The sequence below is a fragment of the Hordeum vulgare genome, chromosome 5H (genome assembly GCF_904849725.1).
Source record: "Hordeum vulgare subsp. vulgare chromosome 5H, MorexV3_pseudomolecules_assembly, whole genome shotgun sequence".
NCBI lineage: Eukaryota > Viridiplantae > Streptophyta > Magnoliopsida > Poales > Poaceae > Hordeum > Hordeum vulgare.
The window spans coordinates 365,289,033-365,313,678 of NC_058522.1; the positions used below are offsets into that span (position 1 = coordinate 365,289,033).

Consider the following 24,646-nt stretch of genomic DNA (forward strand, 5'->3'; position numbering starts at 1 on the left):
TGGCTACGGATGATGTGTTGTATATCTTTGTCAGACCTTCGTGGAATAATTAATAAAGATGGTTGTATGCATCGATTGATGCACAGGCCGGGGGTCGAACCTCTTTTTCTAAAAAAAATAAAAAAAATCAGAAGACTACGGGGAGTTCATTTACAACACTTGGAAGACAAAGTAGTTGGGAAGGTTGCTCCTTGGAGAGGGCGTATTGTTGCTATTGCAGAAATATTGACACTTGTCAAAGCGGTTCTTAAAGTGGTGGCAATTTTTCATCTAACACTGCTTGACCTTCCAGTGACTGTGTTGAGAAAGATTGACTGCTTGAGGCGCGCCTATCTCTAGAGGGACACGGATAAGGTGTCAGGTGGAAAGTGCAAAATTAATTAGGATCTAGTCTGCAAGCCCAAGAAGTATGGAGGCCTAGGTATCCTTAACCTGGAGAAGTTCGCCTTGGCGTTACCCTTAAGATGGCTATGGTTTAAATGAGATGACCCCCCCAGAACTTGGTATGGGCTGGCACGCCCTGTACTAAGGACCAGGATCTCTTCGTGGCAGCCACTAAGGAGGTGTTTGTTTTGGTCACTGGTAATGTAAACGTAAATGGGAGCTGATTACACAAGGTAACGGCATTGGAATGGACAAACACCATTTTGTTTGGTTGTACGGTGTAAAGGAAACATTTACCTCACCAGTGTTTTGGTTTGGCACACAGTAACAACAAGCATTTTTTCCCTTTTTTCTACGTACAAAACATAACACAAGCTTTCACACACAATTTGCAAGTGCTTCACCAGCACAATTTCAAATTCATCAAACAAGTAAATAATTTAAAAATATTTTTGCATTCATCCAATGCAAAGACATCTTTGAACAAGAATTTGGTTCAACTTTAACGACATTACACATTTTTAAAATGCATATTAGGCCATGGATACAAACCCAAAATTCAACGACACACTTTGAAATAAACTACATAATTAGTCTATAAAATTGTTTTCATAGGATAAATAGAAAGGCCAAGTTCACGATCTTCAACCAGCTTTTCCGTCGATCTTCATCTTCTAAGGCACACCACTGAACACATTTTCTAATCAACCTTGCTTATTTTTTTATCTGTCAATAAGCAAGAGTTAAAATGAAAATAAAGAAACACACAAGAGACAACCAGTAAAAAAAATTAATAAGAGAAATATACCAGCAATAAGCGGTGCACATAGATAGCTCACATTTCACAATAAAATGAACTAAAAAGAACAATGAACCTGGTAGCATCAAGCAAGCAGCTAGAGCTAGTGCGTGTGTGTGGAGTAGAATGGCTCCGGACTGTCGACCGACACCCACAGAAACCCGGCCAGCCTCAGTGCAATATTCCAAAGCAACAACGAACTGACTAAGAGACGGCAACCAGGAGCCGTACTCGCCTAGCTAGGGTTGGCTTCCATGAATAACACATTTTAAGGCGTTTCCACAGGTACCCAGTCAACCTCTAAATCGCGCGGGATGCTTTGAGGACTACGAGCATGCAGCGCTGTTGTTACCTACCAGGGCAAATATAATTGACAGCACAACAGGAGAGTCATGGAAGGAAAATATGAGATTGCATGTGATTTCCTGAACATGCAAATATAAGTAACAGGAGAGCCCTGCTGTTACTTATATTATGTTTCTTCTTTTCCTGAACAGGCACGAGACTGCATGTGATTTCGAATTAGAAGAAAAAATGATGTGAGTGCATAGACCAAGTAATGATGTGAGTGCGATCTCAACATGAGGTGAGTGTACACTACCATTAATTAGTGCATCTCTTGCTACACTACCAGAAAGCATATGCACAAGAGATACTTATCTATGCAGACATACTTGGAAACAAGAACAACATTTCTCAGCAAGATGTTTTTCCAGTGGCACATCTGATGAGCCAAAACTTGGCACTAAGGAAAAGTAGGCAAGTAGAACAGTAGTAAAATGAGGTGGCTTTTATACATACCAGTCATGTCACACCAATAGTGGAGAAGGGCCTTCTTTCCCATCAACCTTGCTTCTTTCTTTCGTCTGCCAATGAGCAGCCAACAAGCACGGGTTAGATATAAGGAACACAAGATAGCACATATTATCAAAGCTGATGATGTAAACTGGAGAGTTTAGAAAAAGGGATACCCGAGAGCATTTTGAGGACGAAGTCCCTCCTAAGGATTTCTGGAAGCACAAGCATCATGTTCATGTGTTCTGGAGTTTTAGCAAATATAGTTGCAGCGTCAACAATCTCGCTCCCAGTGAATGCAAGCCTAGATAATTCACTAATTGCCTTTTCTCTTGATTTCTGTTGAGGGACCTCTTGGGTTGTTTCTCGTGTCATTGCTGCTGAAAATGTTGTTGCCATCGTACCAACATGTTGTGTCACACTGTTTAGTTGGTTGTTGACATCTTGAAGCATGGCTGCAAAAGGATCGCTTGGTCCCGTCGCCCTCTTTGGCCTTGCCTCCTTCTTTTGTCTCTTAGAACTAGTTGTATCAATAGAGCAAGTGTCAATGGACCGTCTAGCTGTCCCTGTTGAGATCATATCTTCTTCCTCATTTTCTTCTTCCTCCATAGCAATTTCCTTCTCCAAGTTTCTGACTGCCTCTCCAAAGCCTTCAGCATTTTCCCCTGTTGCGATGTCCTTGCCATAGATAGCAGCCAATTGCTCAAAGTATGGAAATGATACACCATACAATCCCTTAGCCTCATTGTGATTCTACATGATTTTTACAAAAGAAGAAAGTCGGTTTTAGCATGGACAATAAGAAAAAAGTTACACTACAACAATAGGTAACCAAGGTGCAATTGCAAACAAATTCAGCACAATGTATTAGTGAGAAATTCAGTTTTAGTGGTTGAAGTGATCTACCTTACAATGTTCTTCATATTGTGCCTTCTCGCATTGAATCGTCTTCCTATTTCCATCCCATGTAAAACCACTTTTGGATATCATTACTTCAAGAGCACCAAATTTCTTCCTGAAGTGCCTCACTCTTGATTCAATGTGTGGAACTCCGGTGATACCACGGCCTGGACACTTCTCAGCAAGATGTTTTTCCAATATTGCCAAGTACCCACCTTTGAATGTACCATCGGCTTTCCACCTCGGATCCAAAGACAACTCATACAAGGCTTTAATTAGCTCATCGTCCTCATCGGAAGTCCAATTCCTTTTGTTCCTGCCTCTTCCACGCAACGTGGTTGAGCTATCCACGCGGTCCATATCTACACAAGAAAGAATGGCTACAAATGAGATGGCAAATATATATATGAAAGAAAACAAATGCAAATGTGATGCAATCATAGCTTATTTATTAAAACTAAAAGAAACATAGAGAAAGAAAATGAACAAACACAAATAGTTTATACCTCAATGCGCCCTAGCAGCCCTATGTCTATTATACATGCTCTGAGCAAGACCATTCCGAAAATTTGTCCACTCATTCGAAGTAGATATAGAAGTGATGAATTCTGGTTGGTCTACTTCTCCGTCCATGTCTTCCAGTGTTTCTTGCATTAATTGCTCGTCGATATCAACTGGGTCGATATGCATATTTTGCAATATAAGATTATGCAAGAGCGCACATGCCATGATGATTCGACATTGGGTCTTCATAGGAAAAAATGAAGGGGACCTCAAAATTGCCCAACGACCCTTGAGCCTTCCAAAGGCCCTTTCTATAATATTTCGGGCTCTAGCGTGGCGCATGTTGAAATACTACTCCGCACTACGAGGTGGGTTTTGTGGTGTCCAACCACCCAAGTGGTATCTTTGACCTCGGTATGGAGCTAGAAATCCTCTTGCGTTTGTGTAGCCAGCATCGACAAGGTAATATTGGTCTTCGGGGACACGTAACCCATTTGGCCTTGAGATGGCATCCCTAAGAACACGGCCATCGTGTGCAGAACCCTCCCAACCAGGTAATATGTAGATGAACTGCATGTCAGGTGCACATACACCTAACACATTTGTATCTATATCACCCAACCTTGATCTATATCTTCCTTTCAGATTAGCTGGGACAGTTACGTCTATGTGTGTGTCGTCTAACGCTCCAAGGCAATTCTACAATATAAATAACAATGTGAAAATATTAGCATCTTTTACCACTATTGAGATCATCTGGTGAATAATATTTTTTCTTAGTAGTTATTTACCTTGAAATACTTCCATTATCATCCGTGCAATCCTCGGGTATAGGTTCAGGTTTCTTAAGTAGCAGATGGTGCAGCTTCAGGACAGCTAGAAGACAAGCATTGAAGTTTCTACTAACCGGCTCCGGGCTTCGATAGAAGAATTTTCCTACTGTCCTATTTTTAAGATGGTGTGATAATACATACAAGAACGATGACACTATCTCCTCTAAAGATGTGTTCCTCGTACCCTTTAGACCACTAACATCTCTCACCATCTCACATAATATATGAAATGTTCTCCTATCCATACGAAGTTGACTTATACACATAGCATCGCTCTCATCAATTAGTCGGTACAAGTTCTCTCCCCTTAACTCTCTAATTTTAATTCTCCTTTCTATTTGCCAACATTTTCTCTTATAAGCTAATGCAAACATGAACCACACATAATAATATACAAGCATGATGGAAGTGGTCAGATTCAAAAATGTTGCGTTTCTCCTTCCACGTCTCGCACTCAAGGGAAGACGAGCCGACTCAAGGGAAGACGAGCCATAACTGAAAAGTAGAATACGATATATAAGCATAAGGAAAATATACGTAATTAAGGTGCAATTAGTCATGCAATGGTGCACTAGTTCCAAATAAACTTGTACATTAGAAGCCTAAATAAGTCATAGATCTGATGGGCAATTGGCATACTAACAGGTCAAGCAATGTTCCATGATCCAAACCAGAAATAATAATCCTCTACGCTATGCTATTAAGCTATGATTGAACAAAACTGGCTATACTACACACACCCTGTTCTTCGTCATGTGAAGCTAGCATCCTTGTTCACAATCTGCACCAGCATCGGCACATGCCAAAGTCAGTTCAAATCCTACTCGTATATGTGATGGATAATGATTTGGCTAAGCTGAAAACAGCTAAACAAAGCACTGCTTTCAGCATCAGCGACCACCACAGCCACGCAGAGAAACGAGCCCGATACGGCGCCCCTAATCTCCGACGAGAAGAAATCCAACAAGAGATAACCGTTGATCAGGATCGGCAACGACGCGACCGTCCAGGTCACAATCTGCACCACCATGCATGCATGCGAAAGCCAGTTCAGAATTCTCTGTGTACCTGATAATGAACTGAAACAGCTAAACAAAACACTAGTAGAACCTACTAGTATTATGGTGCTGCTCGTTGGACACCCTCGTTATGGTGCTGCTCGTGCCAGCGGCCAACAGGCCGACCCCCCAAATGGAGAATTTCCCCCTGTTACCGATGTGCAGTATGTTTCTCGGGACCTATAATATGTGCGAGGATGGGAAAGTAATCTCCCCCAAACTTTTCCTTAGCATAGCATAGAGGATTGCTAGAACAGGGTGTGACAAATATATGCTACACTTCGCCCATCACAAATAACTAATGGATCAAGAACAGATAAAGAACACATATTTTTCTTACTTCCAGATCAAGAACAGGGATCGGTAACCTAACCTCCAAATCCACGGCACGAGGTTGATGGAGGATGGATAGATCAATTGGAAATCCGGAGACGGGCCTTGGTGCTCCTCGTCGCTAGCTTCAACCGTCCATCTTCATCGGCGGCGCGGCGGCGGCGGCTGGCGTTCCGACGATGTGATGTCTTCCTTCCAAGCGGCTAGACCAGGAGGAGAGGGCCGAGGGGAATTGTCGACGGCTAGACGGAGATCGAGGGGAGGTGGCGGCGGTGTTGGACTTGAAGGAGATCGAGGGGAGGCGGCGGCGCAGAAGGGGATCGAGGGGAGGCGCGGAGGGAGGAGGAGGGCTCGGGGCAGAAGGGGATCGAGGGGAGGTAACGCGCGTTACCGGTGGGGGGTGAGGGGCAACGAGGGATAATAGCCTGGATCTGATTACGGTGAAACTTGATTACGTTGTGTTATTACCAAACGTGGGTAAAGGTATCTGTTTACAGTGTAAACCGATGCGGGGCAAAAAAACATGAAACAAACACGTTCTAAGGTGACAATAATAGGCATAGGGCTGCTAGGGCGCATTGAGGTATCTGTTTACAGTTTGACATAGTTTCATCGCACTCAAGGATTGGTGGGAAGGAATGGGCAATTTGAATTGACATAGTTTCATCGCACTCAAGGATTGGTGGGAAGGAATCGTCAACCATGCGCAGCAGAGGAAGGAGGAAGGCTCTTTCCTCCCTGATCCACCTTGTTGAATGGGCAATTTGAAAAGAAAGAAATGCACGGGGCAACACCAGTGGTGGTGATTGTTCGAACTATCAAGAAAGAAGTGACGCTTTGGGTCTTTGGGGGTGCCAAAGAGTCATGTAATTCCGCGAGAGTAATTCGTTAAGGTTTGTAATTCAAACTCCTCTTAATAAATGAAAATGGCAAATATTTTGCCTTGTTTCAGAAAAAAATATATAGCTAGCATCAAAGAAACAACATTTCCTCGTTCCATAATTTGTAACACCTTTATCCTGACCCAGTACAATGAAGGGATACACGACCGACTACAAGCTGAAGAACTGTGTGTAGCTGTCTCACTAAGAGCTTTCCAGATTAGCAAAGAAATACAAATTATTTATAACACGTTAATCGGAGAGTTCCATGAATGGCAAGTCAGTGGTAGAGCTTGTTCAGGTCATCTTTGAATTTGGTCTTCAGCTGCTCCCTCTTCAGCTTAAGCGCAGCGGTCACAAGCCCAGACTCTGGAGTCCAAGGTTCAGGCAGCAAAACAATCTTGGCTGGTATCTCGAACTTCTCGAGCCTTGCTGCTTTCGCGGCCTGTGCAATTGGGACACACTGAGTTAGACAGCAGCCAAGAGATGCAAATAGAGCAGGTGAACTGTGAATCTGCAGCTAGGATGAAGATACTTAAACAGATAGTTGCCCATAACTGAAACAGACCGAACACGCACGCTACTGTGCAGTAGACTGGTAAGGCAGGCTGTGGTGCCTGGGTAATCAGCATCGAGGGGGGCGGGAGAAATTGGGATGAGAGAGCACAGTAATTCCTACTACATGCCACTAACACAAGGGAGTTAGAAAATAAACATGTACCTGAATCTACAAGTCAAAATAGAGCCAACTACTTTGCCCATCCGTAATTCAACGGACTTATTACCTTCAATTCCTAAAGACCTAATGTAACCCTAGTTCCTAGTATCTTGGTAGGACTCCTATCTGCAAAAAGAGCTAACAAAAAACCCTAGTTCCTCTTATTTTTTGTGGACTTTTTGTGGACTCCTATCTAGCAAAACGGCTTGATGCTGGGGCTCGTCAGCAAAAGCTATAGCTTCCACCCAGTCAACTGTTAGATGGCATCTGGATACAGGACAATGAGAAGTGTGGTATATGTGAGGTGGTTTATGGCTGAGATATAAGATCGTTTTTATCCCACTCTTTAACGTTTGGCTTATGATGCCCCGTCAGATTTAGGACCAATATGCCCTCGCTAAAATAGCAAAACAGGAAACAATGAATCTAAAAGTAAAATTACTCCTCCCTTCCCCTCCCGTGACCGCGCGCGGGGGGACCCTAGCCGCTCCTCCACTTCGACCCCGCCTCCCTCCCCTCCTCCCCGCCGCCCGGTGGGCGCGGCGGCGGTGGGGCCCTTCTCACCTCTGCTCGTGGGGCTCCGGCGCAGGGTGGATCCCTCACGTGGCAGCGCTGGGTGGCCGCAGGGCACAACGACGCGGCGGCGGCCTCGCGATGTGGCGGGGTGGCCGGCGTCCTGTGTCCCGCGCGCAACGGGCCAGCTGCGGCGCTCCTATCTCACGAGGTGGCGGCAGACGACCTCCTGCGAGATCCGGCTGGATCTGGCGTTGGGGTCAGCCGGCGGCGCACGTGGCAGCGGTGGTGCGTGCCCGACGGCTCCGGCGCTTGGAGCTCGTCGGGCGATGCGGGTAGGGCAACGGCCGGGCATATCCGTTGCTCCGGTTGTGGGCGGCGGTGCGGGGAGGTCCGACAGTGGTGCCTCCCAATGTCGTGGCGGCTTCGCGATGGCTCGGCGGTTCTGCCTGCAACGGCGGCCGGCTTCTCCGGCGTCGGCTCGTTTGCGTTCAGACCGTTTTGACCTTCGTCCCATTTCCGCGTCGCCCGGACGCTACTTCCATCAAAGTGCTGGCCCTCTCCCAGCTGCGGTCCATCGCTCGTCTCGAACCCTGTGCAGCAGGACTGACCTCATCCCCCTCACGGTGCTGCAGGACCGAGATCGTCTTGCGCTCGGGGCTGCAGGAAGGGTCGATGGAGGCCAACGCTGGCTGGCCTATCGGGTCTCAGCGCTGGGGTCTCCCAGGGGTGCAAAAGGTGGGACCTTTTCGCCCGTCTCTTTGGTTGGGGTAGCGTCGGGTCTCGGGTGAGGTGGTGTCAAGGTCTTGGATGCCAGGGCAGCGGCTCTGGTGGTGGTAGCGGGGTGCTCTTGGGCGGAGGCCGTGGCTTAGTGCTGCCCGGTGGCCATGGCCATGTGGGCGGCATGGTAGCCGGGATGTGGCTTTCGGTGGCGGTGAGTGTTGTCTGGGGTGAAAATCTGTTCTATCTTCGAATGGACCGACGGCGGCGTAGCTCGTTCCCTTCTTGAAGGCATCGTCGCGGCTCTCACTGCCCGCCGTGCGGCTCCAGGGGAAACTCTGATCCTCGGATCGGGCGGTGGCGGCACTCCGATGTCGTGTCCTTCCTGAAGGCGCCACTTTGGAGTCCACGGTTCGTCGTATGCAGCTTCATCTCTTCGTGGTGGTGTTGCTGCGCTCAACGCCTATGTATCCTGCCTTGGGTGTGTGTGTGGGAGTGTGTGTGTTGTGACTGTTGTTGGATGTTGTGCTTCAGTGGTTTGCTTTATTTATAAAGCAGGGCGAAAGCCTTTTTGGTAAAACAGGAAACGATACATACCAAGAGATTTCAACAATACTCATTATCTATTTTGTGTTCTCATGGGACAATATTCAATATACTGTGCACCCTCCACATTCCATGCTCGACATAGCATGAAGCAGCAAAAGGCTCGCAAAGCAACAGGAAGAGGAAAGAAAGTAGATAGCAGCCCAGTAAAATCGAACACAACAGGAACAGTGAAGTTGGAAGATTGATCAAGGGAAGGAATACGGCTGACTGCTCTAGAGCTGCAACAAGGCGCACCACTAGATCTTAGTGGTATCATAGTAGACTCACCAATGACCTCAATGGCGGACTAGCAGCATGACTGAAGAACATAAGTTTCAAAACTCTAGCTTATGAAGTGGTGAAGAGCATCATGTGTACTCTAGCAGTGGGCTTCATCAAAGAATAGAACACGTTCTTCACAACCAAGTTGCATACTATCTCCCAAAAAACTTCTTTTAAGAATCAATCCCAAAATAGATTGATTGAATACTGTAGGGAAGACCAGGTAAGTTCCCAATGCTTCCATGCTAGTCTATCAAGTATATGAGCGTTGAGAGGCACCAAAGACAGGTCTGGCAGGCTGTACTCGTATTAGATACCCACACAAGGGAGGGATGCAGACATGCAGTACAGCATTTTGTTTATTATTTTATTTAACTGCACATGAAGTCCTGTTCCAGAAAGAACTACCATATAGCCGCTACAACATGAGGCGACACACCAAGTACTCTACATAATTTTCAATAAACTGGAGAACTATATCCTGTATACGAGTGTTGTATTCCAAAGAGGTTTCTTCCAAAGAACAAAAGATTCTTCCAAAGAGATTTCAGTGGATCCTAGAAATCCTATGGGAAGTAGTACAAAGAAATCCTTAGGGGAAATTCCAATAAAAAAATATAGGAAAAAATCCTAAGGATTCTTATACTTCCAAAATTCCTACGAAAATCATTTGAATCAAAGGAGCCCTCATCTCTGTCATAATCCAGGGTCAGCTCTACTAGTCCATACTAGTTAGGCAACATTTGGATTTTCTTGTCAATATTAATTAAGAGGACCCTCCATATAAGGAGGCGTATCACAATTGTTAAGATTAAACAAGATGTCAAAATAGTCTATCTTTAAACTCTTATGATCCAATTTTTCTCCTAAGAACCCTCTCCTTCAGCTGTGCCAAGCGGTCGCCGACTCCCATATGATAGTACCACAATGTACTACTCCCTCTGTCCCATAATATAAGACGTTCTTTTTACACTGTGTAGTGTCAAAAACAATCTTATATTATGGGACGGAGGGAGTAGCATATACCACATGATTTCAATCTGCTACTGCCATGGTAAAAGTAGTAAAACAAACTCTGAGAAGTACTGAGAAGTACGCTAGTGAAACTAAATTGTTCGCTAAACAAGACACTGTTAAAACCCTGATTACACTCGATCAAATGTAAAAAATGTGCTTCTGTACACCAGAAAAGTTGGTTCAAAGTAATCAATTTCCGATCGCTGGTAAATAACCTAGTGCGGCGACATATCATACTGTATGAATATAGTGATGCATTAAAGTGATCAATTTCCGATCAGATCTAACCTTTGATAGAGATTGCTGGACCTCCTTAATTGCTTGATCATTGTGACAAAGCTCCTCAATGTCTTTGTAGCTTATCCCTGAATTTTGAGCCCACTTCTCCAAGGCCTGGTGTGGTGGCACTACCAGTGCAACACAGTAACTATGAAATGGATCAGCATAGACCATGATGTTGTCCACATAATTGCTTGTCTGTAGAGCTGATTCAACCTATAGAGAGAGAGAGAGGGAGGGAGAGATAATTACACAAACAGAATGCTCATAACCAAAATTTTAAGAAAAGCCCTAGGCATTAATTGTGCGTTTTGCCACCGCCTTGCGCTTTTCTGACCAAAGTGCACGCTTAAGCGCTAGGCGTTTTGCTGTCACCTAGAGCCTAGGCATGCTTAAGCGCCCACCTAGACGTGCCTTTTTTAACTATGCTCGTAACAGGGCCCAGTTTATAAGCAAACCTTGCCAAGAGATACATATTCTCCATGTTGAAGTTTTACTATATCTTTTTTCCTGTCGATGATCTCAACGCATCCATCAGGATGGAACTGGCCAATATCTCCAGTGTAAAACCAACGTATTCCCCTCTCGTCCACCTGAGAGGCACATGACACAATCATGTAGTGAGAACATATAAATACATTCAATGACTGCAGATGTGGAGATAATCACCTTATACACCTCATTTGTTTTTGCTTCATTGTTGAAATAACCTTTTGTTATACTGTAGCCACCAACGACAACCTCTCCACGTGGCATTGGAGAATCAGAAATTCTATAACCACCTTCTTCCCACGAAATAAGCTGCAACCATTTGATAAAAGAGGTTAGAGTGGACAATTATTTAACTTTCCAAAATATTATCACAAAATTCATTACAGTGCATGTTATAACATGTGAGCCTGCAAGATTTCATGCAAAAAGATGATCAATTAATGAATAGTATTGCAATTCAAAGTGTTTAGATCTTGTTCCTCTGTAACTGTGCTGTCATTTTATTCTGGCATGTTGCAGGTTCACATGTAATAGCGTTACTTGCATCAAGGAATTTTTACCAATACTTTTATAAACTTTGGGGTGCCTCAACATCTTATATGGTCCACTCTACCAAGACATCTTAATGCAAACAAAAAAGGAAACATCACAGGATGAAAGTAAAAGCCAGAGAGTGAAAAAGTCGCAAATCGACATCTTAATTCTTTTTAAGCATGTGTATATAGTATGACATGGTATACGTGGAACTGGCCCGTATAGGATCGGGCCATGCCCTACTCTTGTATGTAATGAGCTCATGCTAATGGAATGAAATGCATGGAAGCCAATCATGGTTCCACTAAACCGCCACTTTTGTCAACAACCGGTGTAGAGTGGGCTAGAGGGGTTGCCTGCATTAGGGACTGAGGGAGCAGGGGCAATGGAAGGTGCCAGCCTGGTGCTATTAGGATAAGGGAGATGATGATTTAGTGGGGTTCTTTCCTCTGCATCTTTCATTTATTTTCTGTATATATGATACAAGCTCTGAAACACTGACATATGCAAACCGATATGAATGTGCACCAGATAGTTATACATGAAGTATCTGAAGAAATAATAATAAGATGAACATTCCAATACTTAATGGATACCTATATGTACCAGATATGCTATCCGATACGAATACAATAAGTTTTGCATGTATCAGTGATTCAGAGCATTCAGTTATTATTCATCGCATAAATATTAGCTGTATTGTCAAGTAGTATTCAGAAACATATCAGGGCCGCTGATTGTTTATCTGCGGAAAAGCCAACCTTAACATAGCAACAAGGGAGGGGTGGACCAACACGACCCACACTTATGTCATCCCATTCAGAGAAAGCTGCTCCAGCACAAGTCTCGGTCAATCCATAGCCTTGACCAACTGGGACACTGCAGTACCAAATAAGCAATGCATAAGCACATGACAAATATAGCATCTTACACTATACAAAAAGATTTGCCAGCCTTAAAGAATGGAAGGATGCTTTAATCCTAAAATGTTGTCTGATTAATGTACTTCAGATTTTAACCTTTCAATTAACAATCTAATCAAGGTAAAACAAATGGACTAAAAATAAAGATTATCTTATCCTACTTAGACTGGTGATTTCAGCTAATGAACATCTAAAATCATGTGAAAATATGCTAAGCTTGCTAATTCATATTCCAAGTACCCTCAGGACCGACTAGGAAAGCACATGCTTCAATTCAAAGCTGTCACAAGCAAAAACTAACCCGAAATGAACAATGTATGAGTAATCTCTTGAGAGAACCTTCAGGTGTACTCCCTCTGTAACTAAATACTTGTAGTTGGGGAGACCTAGACTAGTTCTCCGCAACTACAAGTATTTAGGTACAGAGGAAGTATTTATCAACAAGCAAAATAAGCTACCATGCTGTATGAGTGACAAGATTATAAGTAATATGGTAAACTGAAGATAAGATGATAGGACAAGATTACCCCAGACATATATTAATGAATCTTTGTGTTTCACTTGATAGAGGTGCGCCACCACAAAGAATAAACCTTATATGCCCTCCAAGCATTGAACGTATTGGTTTGAAGATAATGCTATTCCATATAAGCCTCTCTGGCGCCCAAGATCCAGACCAACTCCCTTCGATTGCTCCAAGATTTCTTTTATATGCAATATCAAATAGCTTTTTGGCTATGCCACCCTTTTCAGCAACCTGTAAAGAATAATTTCGAGCTGAAGAATTTTACAGAACACAAAGGCATCTAAGTAGATGTCAAATTACTTCCATCGAAAGATGCAATGATAATAATAATAACTCCGACCATCCCAACTCTCAAAACTGATGCATAGGACTCTTCAAGACAGTTTTGCATGTCGCTATTCCCATTTCCCAACGTGGCTAATGTATTCTAGTTGCATGGAGAGAAAGATATGGGAAAGAGAAGAGAAGAGGAAGATTGAAATGGTGTACGACATCTGGTGTCCGATCCGCGTGTCAATCTAGGGGAAAAAGCATTCACGTTGGAGGCTCCATGTGTGGAGAATGGTTACCAAAATGGCAAAATCACCATGGTAAAACTGCCATGGACACTTTGCACCAGTTTTGAAGGCCGGGAGGATCAGATGTTCAGTTCTACAGTTGACAGCTTTAAGTTCGCCAGGCACCAAATTTGATGGGGCTAAGTAAAGTTTTTCCCATGCAAATAGCCAAAATGGATTGTCTAAGATAGCAGCATATGAAATGACAGCCCAGAAAAGAAACTTGAACCTTCTTAAATACTGCATCTCTTATGCGATCCAGAATTGCAGGAACTGAAATCATAAGAGTAGGTTTCAGTACAGAAACATCTCCTTTTGTCCCCTTCTTTATCTTATTTGATGCATCAGTCATTGTCAAAGCTGAGCCATATCCAATAGCAACACCAGAAGCTAACATGACAGACTGCACAACATAACAGCACCATGTCACTGGAGATATTCATAATAATTCTTATACATGATGTCTCTGAATGCCAAAATATCACCTCTGCCGCTAGTTCAAAAACATGAGCCAACGGAAGGTATGCCAGATAAACATCTCTTGTGCCAAGATTTGGAATGATTGTCCTCACTGCTGCAATTGTGGCCACCATGTTGCCATGCGTAATCATCACACCCTACGTCAAAGGAAACGACCAAATTCAATTGAGAAAAAATACAAGAACAGAATAGAACAAATATTCAATATTAGCATGCATAGGCAGCAGACCTCCACCAGCTTTACGACATGGAGTATTCAGTGGTGGACTCATGCATCCAGAAATCATAACAACAGGCTTTCAAGCTAAATAAATAGAACACTTCAAACTTAGCAGTTCATGCAATTGCAGTATTTTCTCTCAATTTTCTATTGGCTCATTTGAATCTCTCGACTTTCAGAAGGGACAAACTGACCTTCTATTTCATTTTTCTTTTGGCTCAAATTGAATTGATCATTTCAAACTATTGAGCTAGTGTAACTAGTTGTATGACATATGGATTTACTAATCTGTTCTGCTGCTGTTGGCGAACAAGTGAGTGACTGAACTAGAGAAACGTGGAAACACATAATAGAACAACAATAATCAGATTTTCTTACCGAAGAGAAACTATACTGCAGGAAAATGGATCATTTTGTAGGAAACTTAGGTTTTGTTTATCCTGTGTGGAACAGATGGAAATAACTGTGAATGATCACAGTTATGGATGTTTCTTTTAAAAATGGGGACAACAGTTCAAAAGCAAAATTCCCCGAGAATATCTAACCTGTTCTATCAGGATTATCATTTTATAGCGCACCAATCAATTTACCTTTCATTTTCATGCCACTGACAAACGAATACGCAAGAAAACAAAATATCTTCAAGGAGAAGTGTACCTTGGGGAGACCAGTACTTCCACTTGTATACATAATAACTGCAGTATCATTGCTTGATGGTAGTCTTGCATCTGCATGTGATGTTTTGCCCAACTCCTCAACCGCATTAAAAGATAGCGCTGTCAAGTGCTTCAGCTGATTAAGTGTGTCAGCATCAACAGGTTCATCCTCGATGTAGATAACATGCTTAAGACTATGCAACTTTGAGCTGACTGCAGGCAGCTTCTTAAGTTGTTTTGAATCACAAATAAGAGTGGAAACCTGTGTCTGAAGTTCGGCATAAGAAAATATATCAGATGTAGGAGCACCAGTTAGATGGTTCTTTTTTTAAAGTTTGCATCTGTAATTGGTAAAAAGCTATACCTTGGATCACAACAATAAACAAGCAAGTTAATCAGGAAAAACATGAGTACTCCCTTTGTTTCAATATATATGTCTCGGCCCACCATGGGCAAAGACCAAGGAAGCACCAACTCTAAGAGGGAAGTAGTAGAAAAAGAACTTTAAATAACATCCTACAACCAATCTGCAATTCCAGAAGCAATTAAGTAGGGGTGCAAAGTTGGAACACTACAATAACTTAACACTACATTATACATTCCCTCAATGACAGATATATTGGAACAGAGTTTCCAGGCCGGAACAGATAGTGAAACTACTAATGTTAAAGCAAGGTAAACCATCAAGATTGTATAAACTACTGAGGATGATTAAGCAGGCATAAGGTAGCCCAGTTGATATGGACATCTAAGTATAGTTTCCGTCCAACAATCCATTCAGCTAGAAGCTTAAGCTGTTAAGGGAACTAGAGATGATATCCAGTGTTGCTGCCGGAATTGGTTGCAATTATTTCAATGAGATTTGGTAACATTAGTATATTTTTTAGGATAGATCATTAGTAATTTAGATTACCAACTTGAGAACTGAAACAAAAAAAGATATAAACTATTGTATTTGATTATTGTATAGTTGTGAATATTTATTGAATATGAGTAGCATGCATGGTGCATGTTAAAGGTGGGTCTTTTTCCATGCATGGGGGCATGGTGAGTTGGCATAGTTGCATGTTGAGAGAACTGGAGTTAGTGGGGATCAATTATTCAGGTATACTAGATGTGGCGGTATGCTCATACTTCATCAATGGATATACGTAAAGCTACCAATCTGAAAGTAAAGCAATATAAATAGTCGGAATTGGATTGGCTTCCTAGTGAATGAAATATAGTGCAGATTACAAATACTTCAGGAAAAAGGACCCAGATCACTGTACCTCGTTTAGTGAATGCACCAGTGCATCCTCGCCGAGAGATGCATAAATTGTCACAACAGTTAAATTTTGTCGAAAGCAACCCTGGCAAAATAAAACATCAATATTTGCATAAGCTCGGGAAGTCCTATGAAATGTATTAGAGCAATGCTCCAGAAATAATATTATACCTGAGCAGCAATGATCCACTCGGCTCTAGTATCAGAAAAGATAGCAGCACGACTATCTAGCTGGTGCCCCATCTTGATGAGACCAGAAGCAAAGTTACATGCACGATTAAATGCCTCTGCATAGGAATTCCATTCATATTCACCAAGATGCAGTTTCTCAAACTTCCTTCCATCAGCAGCTTCTATAAATTCACTACTAATCAATTTTCTTGTGCCAAGACACCGATGCCGAGTATACTTTTTGCTAGCCATCTCAAACAGAGCTGCCATTGTGGTGGCACCCTCCCATGGAACTTGAATTAAAGAGGAAAATCTACTGTTCCGCATGGCAAGGCCTGCTTCACCACCAACATCAGCTTGCACTGCTCTCTTCTTCACCTTTTTGCTAAACATTGAAGAAAGCAAGATAGGGATAACTATAGCCATTAAAAGGGCACCAATAACTCCAGGCAAACCATATTCTTTCACCAGTGGCAAATCGCTTGTGGACAATCTTTGTAAAATGGACATGTTTGGATTCTTGCCGGTAATTGTTGCCATGATCTTATGCCATATCTGAACCATTGACTAGCACTTCACAAATTTCACTACAGAATTGCAAACATATTAATGAAGATGTTAGTATGCTTTCAGTGAAGTAATAGCTTCCATATGCTTGACAATATATACATAGCTGCCTCATACAGAAGCAAAGAATATAAAAGGGTGAATGCAGCACCGGAAAATGATCACATACAGAAGTATCACCATAGTCACTGTTATGCATCAGAACAGAAGGAAACTAGTGAACAATGGTAATATTTCGAAAACAAGAAATTTGTTCTTCCCACTATCAAAATTAAGCAATTGTTAATTGTTAGTTGTTACCAATTTGTCGAGAATCGGTACATATTATAATCTACCAAAATAAACATCAAGAGGCATACTTTGATTGGACTGCGCACTTGAACTAAGAGCATCTACAGTTCCTTGGCTCATGGATCAGATCCACACCATAGTGCATGTTGAATTGTTCTGCTTTTAGCACGGGCAATTACAATGTAAACAAGCTAACATGAAATAATAATTTTGAATTATGAGTAGTTCTTTTGTTTCTCATACTTTCATCGGTTTCTTAATGGTATAATGAAGTCTAACAACAATATTATTAACTGATGATATTAATAATTGATAACGATTATACAATCAAATAATCAGCTCACATTTATCTGCCAAAAACTACAATAGCTCCTTAAGAGATTTTGTTCTGTACTGCATATTTCTGAAGAGACAACACATAAACGTCACAATGTGATTTGCAGAAGCAACATCAGATAGAAGGCCAAGTCAAAACAGACTTGGAAGTTTCCAGTTTGCTTCAAAGGAAAGCAACCATGTTGACCACAAGGATGTGAAAGGGAGGTAATCGTTTGTATAACTATTGTTTCTTCACTAATGACTACTATCCCAGATACGTCATGTAAGTGGATCATATCAACAAAAAAGATTGTTGAGGAACCAATCATTAAAATTGGTGAAACTATTATTTCCATAAATATGTCATTGGGCTCTGATTTGCGCAAAGTGCAACGGAATCCTTTCGTGGCTACCACAAAAAAATGCCAGTTAGAATGGGATTTTGGCAGAGGTATTTGCATGTTTTTATTCCTCCAACACGCCTGGAAGCGTGTCGTTTTTATTGAGAAGGTGGATGATGTCAACTAGGAACAAGGTGTAAACAGATAGTATGAACCTTCTAAAATTAAACTTAGGTGAAAAGAAGCATTTGATAGGGTGATTGCTCGTTAGAGAGTTATGAAGTTGTAACTGGACCTGTAATTATGGGCTTTCACACGGTGGCAGTGCAAAGCAGAACATGAATCATTTCAATGCGATCCAGTTTAGGCGGTTCATCAGGATGCCTCCCTCCCCAGAAAACGGCGTGATCTGACCACGGGAATCTCCGGAGACACGTGTATTTTGGTACACCTTGTTCATGGCAGAGAACACGGAGAGACCAACCAACCAACCAACCAACAGTAATTTGGCGCTGATCCCAAATCCAGGCGAGCTACGGATGGATCGTACGAGGAGAAGGAAGAGCCCTAGCCGATTCCGGAAGGGCGGATCTCCACTCCACTCCACTCCACTCGAGCCGAGAGAGACTATGCGGGGACGAATTGCTCGGAGAGGGTTCGATCGACAACCGCGTCGCGAAGGGGATGGCTCCGTGGTCGAACCAACGATGGATCGTGAGGGGGACGGGGCGGGAGGCTCACCTTGGCTGGGATGAACCGAGAAGGGGGGGGGGGGGGGGGCGTGGCCTCCGGATCTGCGCCCGCTCGTCGGTGCTGCCAAAGCTTGCAGTGGCTTTTCTGGAACGAGAATGAATGGCAGCCTCTGGCTTGGTTGCTTCGTCGGCCGGCTTGTGGAGGAAAGCAACGGCGACAAAGGAAATGCCGAGGTGGGCCGCGGGTGGGCTCGCTGGGTATCGAGGTGGGTGGGTGAACGCGTGCGTGTGCTTTGCTCTTTGTGCGACGTGGCGTGAGAAGCGGGGAGCGGAAATGCTTCGAGAAATTTGTTGGCGCGGACACGTAGCGCTACGGGAGTACGGTACACGACGCGAGGCAAGGCCAGGTCAGTAGCTCACGTGCGACCACGGCGCGTTTCCCGGTCCTTAGAGTACAACCCTCAAAACCCTTAAATCTAAAAATCAGTTTTAAGGATCGAGAATTGCCCATTTTTGACATTTTTAAGGGTTGAAAAACAGGGGCAAAGACTAGAAACCTCAAACCCAACTCTCAAAATCGGTATATAGCCAGGACCGCGCGCGCCGGCTGCTGGCGCTCGTGCGCTGCTGCTGCCGCGGCGCCGCCGCGGCGAGTTCCTTCTGCGGCAGGGAGAGGGAAGGGGAGGGGCGGCGGGCGCGGGGGCGGGCGCGGTGGGCGCGGCGGCGGGCGGGACGGTGGGCGGGGCGCGACGGCGGCCTGGGCGGGCGGGGCGTGACGGCGGCCATGGCGGGCGCGGGGGCGGTGTGACATCCTCGACTTTTGCTACAGTAATTATTGTAGTTAAGCTACAGTGATCAACCGCTAATGATGCCACGTCATCGAATTCCCATCTCAGACCCGCGTTGATTCGAGTCTGTCCGGATCCAAAATTTGAAAGCAAAAGAAAAGTACTTTACAAGTTCATTACAAATAATAAAAGAATATGTATATGAAAGAAAGAATTAAAAGTATGTATAATAAATTGTAAAAGAAAGTATTTAAAAAGAAAAATCAAATAGAAAATAAATAATGAAAGAAAGAAATAAAAGAAAAGGGAAAAGGCAAAATAAAACAAAACAAAACAAAAAAAAGAAAGAAAAAGCAACCCCCCGGCCCAGCTGGGCCACCCACCGGCCCAACCGGCCGAACCCTAGCGCCTCCCACCTCCTGGCGAGGGAGCCCCTCGCTACTCCCTCCCCTCCCCCTTAGCGCCGCCACCCTCCCAAGCTCCCCTCGCGGCCCCACCCCCCACCGACAGCGCTCCCACCTCCCATCTCTCCCGTAACTCCCTGCCCACGAGACCCCCCACCCCACGCCAGATCCCCCACCGAGACCCTCCCTCACGAGCCCCCCACTCCCCCAGATCCCTCCCCACCTCGCCTCCCACCTCGGCTCCCCTCCAGTCGCCCCCCTCCCTGGCCGGCGCGCCTCCCCCCCGCCGGCGAGCCGATCCCCCATCTCCCTCCCCTGGCCGGCGAGCCCCCCCCCGCCGGCGAGCCGTTCCCCCACCGGCCGCTCCCTAACCAGACCCTCGCACGACCCTCCTCTCCACCTCGCCCCACCTCGGCCGGCGCCCCTCTCCTGCCTCCTTCCCGCCGGCGAGCCGCCCCCCCCCCCCCTCGGCCTCCACCCCGCCGGCAGGGGGCCCCGGCCTCCTCGAGGTCCCTCTTGCCGGCCTCACCCACTCCGGCCGGCTCCATCTCCGGGGGCCCCTCCTCACCGGGGCCCCTCTCGGCGAACCTCCGGCCGGCTCCTCCTCGCCGGCACGCCCGTCTTCACCGGAACCGCGTCACCGTCGTCACCTTCACCTTCGTGCGAACTCCGGCTTCATCCGGCCGTCTCGTCACCGTCGGTGAGCCCCTCCTCGGGCTCGTCCCACCATGTCGTTCTCCTCGCCGCCCCGGTTCCGTTCCGGCAAACGAGGCCACGATCCGTCGACGGTAGACTCCGGTAGGAGGGATTGAAGTTTATGTTCTTCTATGTTGAGTTGGAGCAGGGAGGAGTTCTCTGTCTCTCTGTTAGCAGAGAGGGAGATGAGAGTTTTGAGAGAAAAGAAATAAAAACAAATATTGTATTCCGTATGTATGTATGTATGTATTTGATACCCATATTATGTATGTATTTGCGTATATAGGCATGTGGAGTAATACGACATTTGTATGGTTATGTATTGGTGATTAAAAATGTGTTTTTGGCCTAGGGTCACTTACCGGTGGGGCCAACGCAACCGCTGTCTATGACAGGGAGGCCCCACGCGATAGTTAATATAAATTATAAAAATAATGTTTTTATTAAATAAATGAATAAATAGATATAATAATCAATTAATGAGTTAATGAATTAGTTAAATAGATATATTAGTTAAATTAATTAATTAGAATAATTAGGGTATGACACGTGGGTCCCCCACTAAATTAATCTGATTAAATAATATTTAATCTTAAATAAAAACTTGTGCCTATGACGTTCGGGACCCGCAGGTCAGTTGACCAGTCAAATGTTGATGTCAGCATGACATCGCGATGATGTCATAATAGGATTTTATTAAATCATTTAAATCTGTTTTTAATTCCTAAATAATTAATAAAACTTTAAAAATTAATATTAAATAATCCGTAAGTCAGATCAAAATATTTTCAACATGAAAGTTGATCAGCAAAGCGAGACGAACCCGGATGCACGACCCGTTCGTCTGTCACGCGTCCCTAGCATAGCAAACTTGGAACTTTTCCATCGTTTCCAGTATAACCGGTAGTAGCCCAAGACCCAGAAAATATCGTCAGATATTCTTCCGACCCGTTTATGGCGGATGTTGCTGCGTTAGTTCATGTCTAGCCTGCATCTTGCCATGTCATGCTTTGTGTCGCATCGGTGCTATTATTTATTGTTTCTTCCCCCTCTTCTTACCGGTAGACCCCGAGACTGACGCTGCTGCCGGGTACATCTACGACCCTACCGATCAGTCCTTTGCCGCAGAGCAGCAAGGCAAGCAAACTCCCCTTGATCATTCCTATATCGCCTATGTCTTTCTTCCTACTGCTTGCATTAGTATTTTGCTACTATTCTAGTTAGCTCCTATATCTGATGCATAGCCTATTTTTGATGAACTGCTACTTTCAGTCATGTACCTTTAATCTGCTTAGTATAGGTGGAGCAGTCTTCCCCTCTGACCCCGTAGTTCAGTTGCCCCGCTTGTTTTAATCTCGATCTCTGATCGACGAGCCAGACCCGACACAACACATTCACCCCCCTTGGTTGTACGACGCTACAGAGATACTATCGGGTACCGAGGGTGACACCTCACTAAGTACTCCTGATGATATCTCTGTAGTATAGCTAGTCGGTCGTGGTTATCGAGGGTGATTCCTCTTTCACCATTCCCGATGACGCCTCTGTCGTGCAACACCGCGAGTGTGGGACCCCCGAGGGTGATTCCTCTAAGCCCACCTTGACGGGTACATCGTTCGGAATCCAACGAGGGTGATACCTCGGATTCCCCCGATGTTACAACCACACAGTTACTCGACCATGTTACTGGGATCATTGGTGATTAGTTGTAAGACGGGTGGATTCCCGTGAGATTGTGTTGCTGGCCTAATTAAAATGTTAATGGATTTGGGTATTTGATCTGGGTTGGTCGGAGACCTTTTCGCACTAACCGGCTACGCGGGAAGAATTATGGGTACTCGGCGTCGCGGTATCAGCCGAAGCTTTTCAGATGCCAGCAATGTAGCGGCGCGCGCCCGAGTGGTCCCGAGATGCATCGCGCTTGTGATTAAGGGATGCTAGGACTGACGTCGGACGCCCACGCCACGTGCAGGAGCGTGAAGGGGAACTGGGCCCACGAACCCTTTGTGCTTAGGATTTAGACCGGCGGGCTGGCCTCTCTGATTAGTCTTAGGTGGGGCTGCGACGTGTCGATATTCCGAGGCCGGGCAGGACCCAGAAAAGTATGTCCGGCCAGAGTGTTATCGAGCGTGACGGGACATGTGGTGCACCCTTGCAGGGATGAAAATTAACTATTCGGATAGCCGTGTCCACGGTTACAGGACGACTTGGAGTTGTGCCCCGATCTTTTACAACTACAATTGTTACTTAACTGGAATTAGTTTGCCTCGGGATTGCTTCCTCACAGGGAGTTGAGGGAGGATCTTTAGGCGTGACCTCACTTTAATATTGCTGCAACAATATGACTATTAATGTGTTACCCCTGTTCTATTCTCGTCTGTTGCTGCAAGACCCTGAAGATGCTAGTCTTCGATAGGACTAGGCCTTCTCTCTCTATTCTCGCATTGCTGTAGTCAGTCCACATACACCCCCCCTTCTTTGATACTGATGCATAATTAGAATAGTTCTGATGTAAGACTTGCGAGTACTTTGGATGAGTACTCACCGCTGCTTTGCTCCCCCCTTGTCCCCTTGATCCGTTTGCTGCGACCAGATGATGAAGTCCAGGAGATGGAGGTCCCCGCCGCCGACGACTGCTACCCCGACGGTGCCTACTACTACGTGGAGGCCGCTGATGATCAGGAGTAGTTAGGAGGTTCCCAGGCAGGAGGCCTCGCCTCGTTCGATCGTTGTATCTTTTGTGCTAGCCTTCTCTAAGGCACCCCATGTTTTATGTCTGTACTCAGATATTTGATGCTTCCGCTGACTCGTGTGTTTATCGAGCTTTCGTATTCTAGCCCTTGAGGCCCCTGGCTTGTAATATGAAGCTGATGTTATTTTATTTGTGTCTAGAGTTGTGTTGTGATATCTTCCCGTGAGTCCTTGGGTTTGATCGTACGCATTTGCGTGTTTGGTTATCGTACGATTAAATCGAGGGCGTCACAGGCGGGGCGCGACGGTGGCATGGGCGGGCGCGGGGGCGCGACGGTCGAGGCACGGAGGGAGCGCGGGGCGGCGGCCGGAGCGCGGGGGGAGGCGGGGCGGTGGCGGCCAAGGCAACTTCCTCGCGCGCACGGGGAACCAACTGCCTCCCGCGCGAGGTGGAAAGTGGAGTGCGGGTTGGGGGCAGTTTTCCCTCCCAACCCTTACTTCTACAGGCTGGGAAGGGGTTTGCGGGTTGGACCTTTAAATTTTTTTACGGGTTTAAGGGTTTGAGGGTTCTAGTCTACGTCGTTTTGTCGACGAAAACTGTAAAAAAAGCGGTTATTTTTAAGGATTTGAGGGTTCTACTAGACTTGCTCTTAGGACCGACCAGCCCGAATTATCAATGCGTGCCGCACGTCAGCCGACTGATCTCGCAGCAGCGCGGAAAGTCCATATTGCCGTTTAAACGTGTATCACCGGACCACCCTCAAATGTTCGATCGAACACGTCACCATATTTGACTTGATAGGTGTCAGATCCTACAAGGCTGAAAGAAAACCGACGGAGGGGGAGGAGGGTTCGGACATCCCACATCGTCCAGTTTTTTTTACTCAACTAGTACAAATGACCGTGCGTTGCAATGGGCTAAAAATATTATCATCTATAGCAAATATGCCCATGCTTTGCACGGAAAGAAAAAAAATCACATACCCCAGCCCAATAAACATGACTCGAGACCCCAATACACATCCTCTAGTATTTCAAGATGACACTACATTTTAAAAATAATAGCTAGTTTAAAGTTATTTATCAAATACTAACCGGGTAATTCCACTTGAAAATAAATTAATAGGTTAATCTTTTAGTCAGTTGAATGGTAATGCTCTCCTTCTTCCAAACATATACTTTCGTGCTTCGCGACGGAGTGAAAGCGAGCAACGACTCCAAGTGTATCGCAACAATTGCTAATGACCCTCTCTTACATAATCTTCTCAATTATGGTTCAAAGAATGAATTTATTTTTTGGAAAGCCTTTACGAAAATTTGCTAGTCAACAACCATTATTGCACACATGATTCAGTTCTATAAAGTACAATAGTTTATTTTTCAAAGAGTAAGAAGGCAACATTGTAGAAATACAAGTGTCCGTTTCAT

General features: G+C 44.8%; 2 protein-coding genes across 3 annotated transcripts; both read right to left on the minus strand.

Moving 5' to 3' along the window:
• Positions 1–803: 803 nt before the first annotated feature.
• LOC123398508 lies at positions 804–6,032 on the minus strand. Its single transcript, XM_045092969.1, has 5 exons — positions 5,647–6,032; positions 2,885–3,240; positions 2,155–2,731; positions 1,985–2,049; positions 804–1,110 (listed from the first exon to the last, which is right to left on the minus strand). The coding sequence occupies exons 2-4, from the start codon at positions 3,236–3,238 to the stop codon at positions 2,027–2,029; spliced, it is 954 nt and encodes a 317-aa protein (XP_044948904.1). The 5' UTR covers positions 3,239–3,240; positions 5,647–6,032; the 3' UTR covers positions 804–1,110; positions 1,985–2,026.
• Positions 6,033–6,494: 462 nt separating this feature from the next.
• LOC123398509 (long chain acyl-CoA synthetase 8-like) lies at positions 6,495–18,865 on the minus strand. Of its 2 annotated transcripts, none has more exons than XM_045092970.1 (12): positions 18,689–18,865; positions 16,431–17,017; positions 16,264–16,344; positions 14,994–15,260; positions 14,122–14,253; positions 13,866–14,039; positions 13,081–13,310; positions 12,392–12,509; positions 11,274–11,405; positions 11,063–11,197; positions 10,614–10,820; positions 6,495–6,932 (listed from the first exon to the last, which is right to left on the minus strand). In XM_045092970.1, exons 2-12 carry the CDS (start codon positions 16,992–16,994, stop codon positions 6,768–6,770), a joined length of 2,205 nt encoding a protein of 734 aa, XP_044948905.1. In that variant the 5' UTR covers positions 16,995–17,017; positions 18,689–18,865; the 3' UTR covers positions 6,495–6,767. The 2 variants fall into 2 exon arrangements, with proteins under 2 accessions (XP_044948905.1, XP_044948906.1); XM_045092971.1 differs by lacking the exon at positions 18,689–18,865 and adding an exon at positions 18,243–18,575.
• Between the last annotated feature and the right edge of the window lie 5,781 nt (positions 18,866–24,646).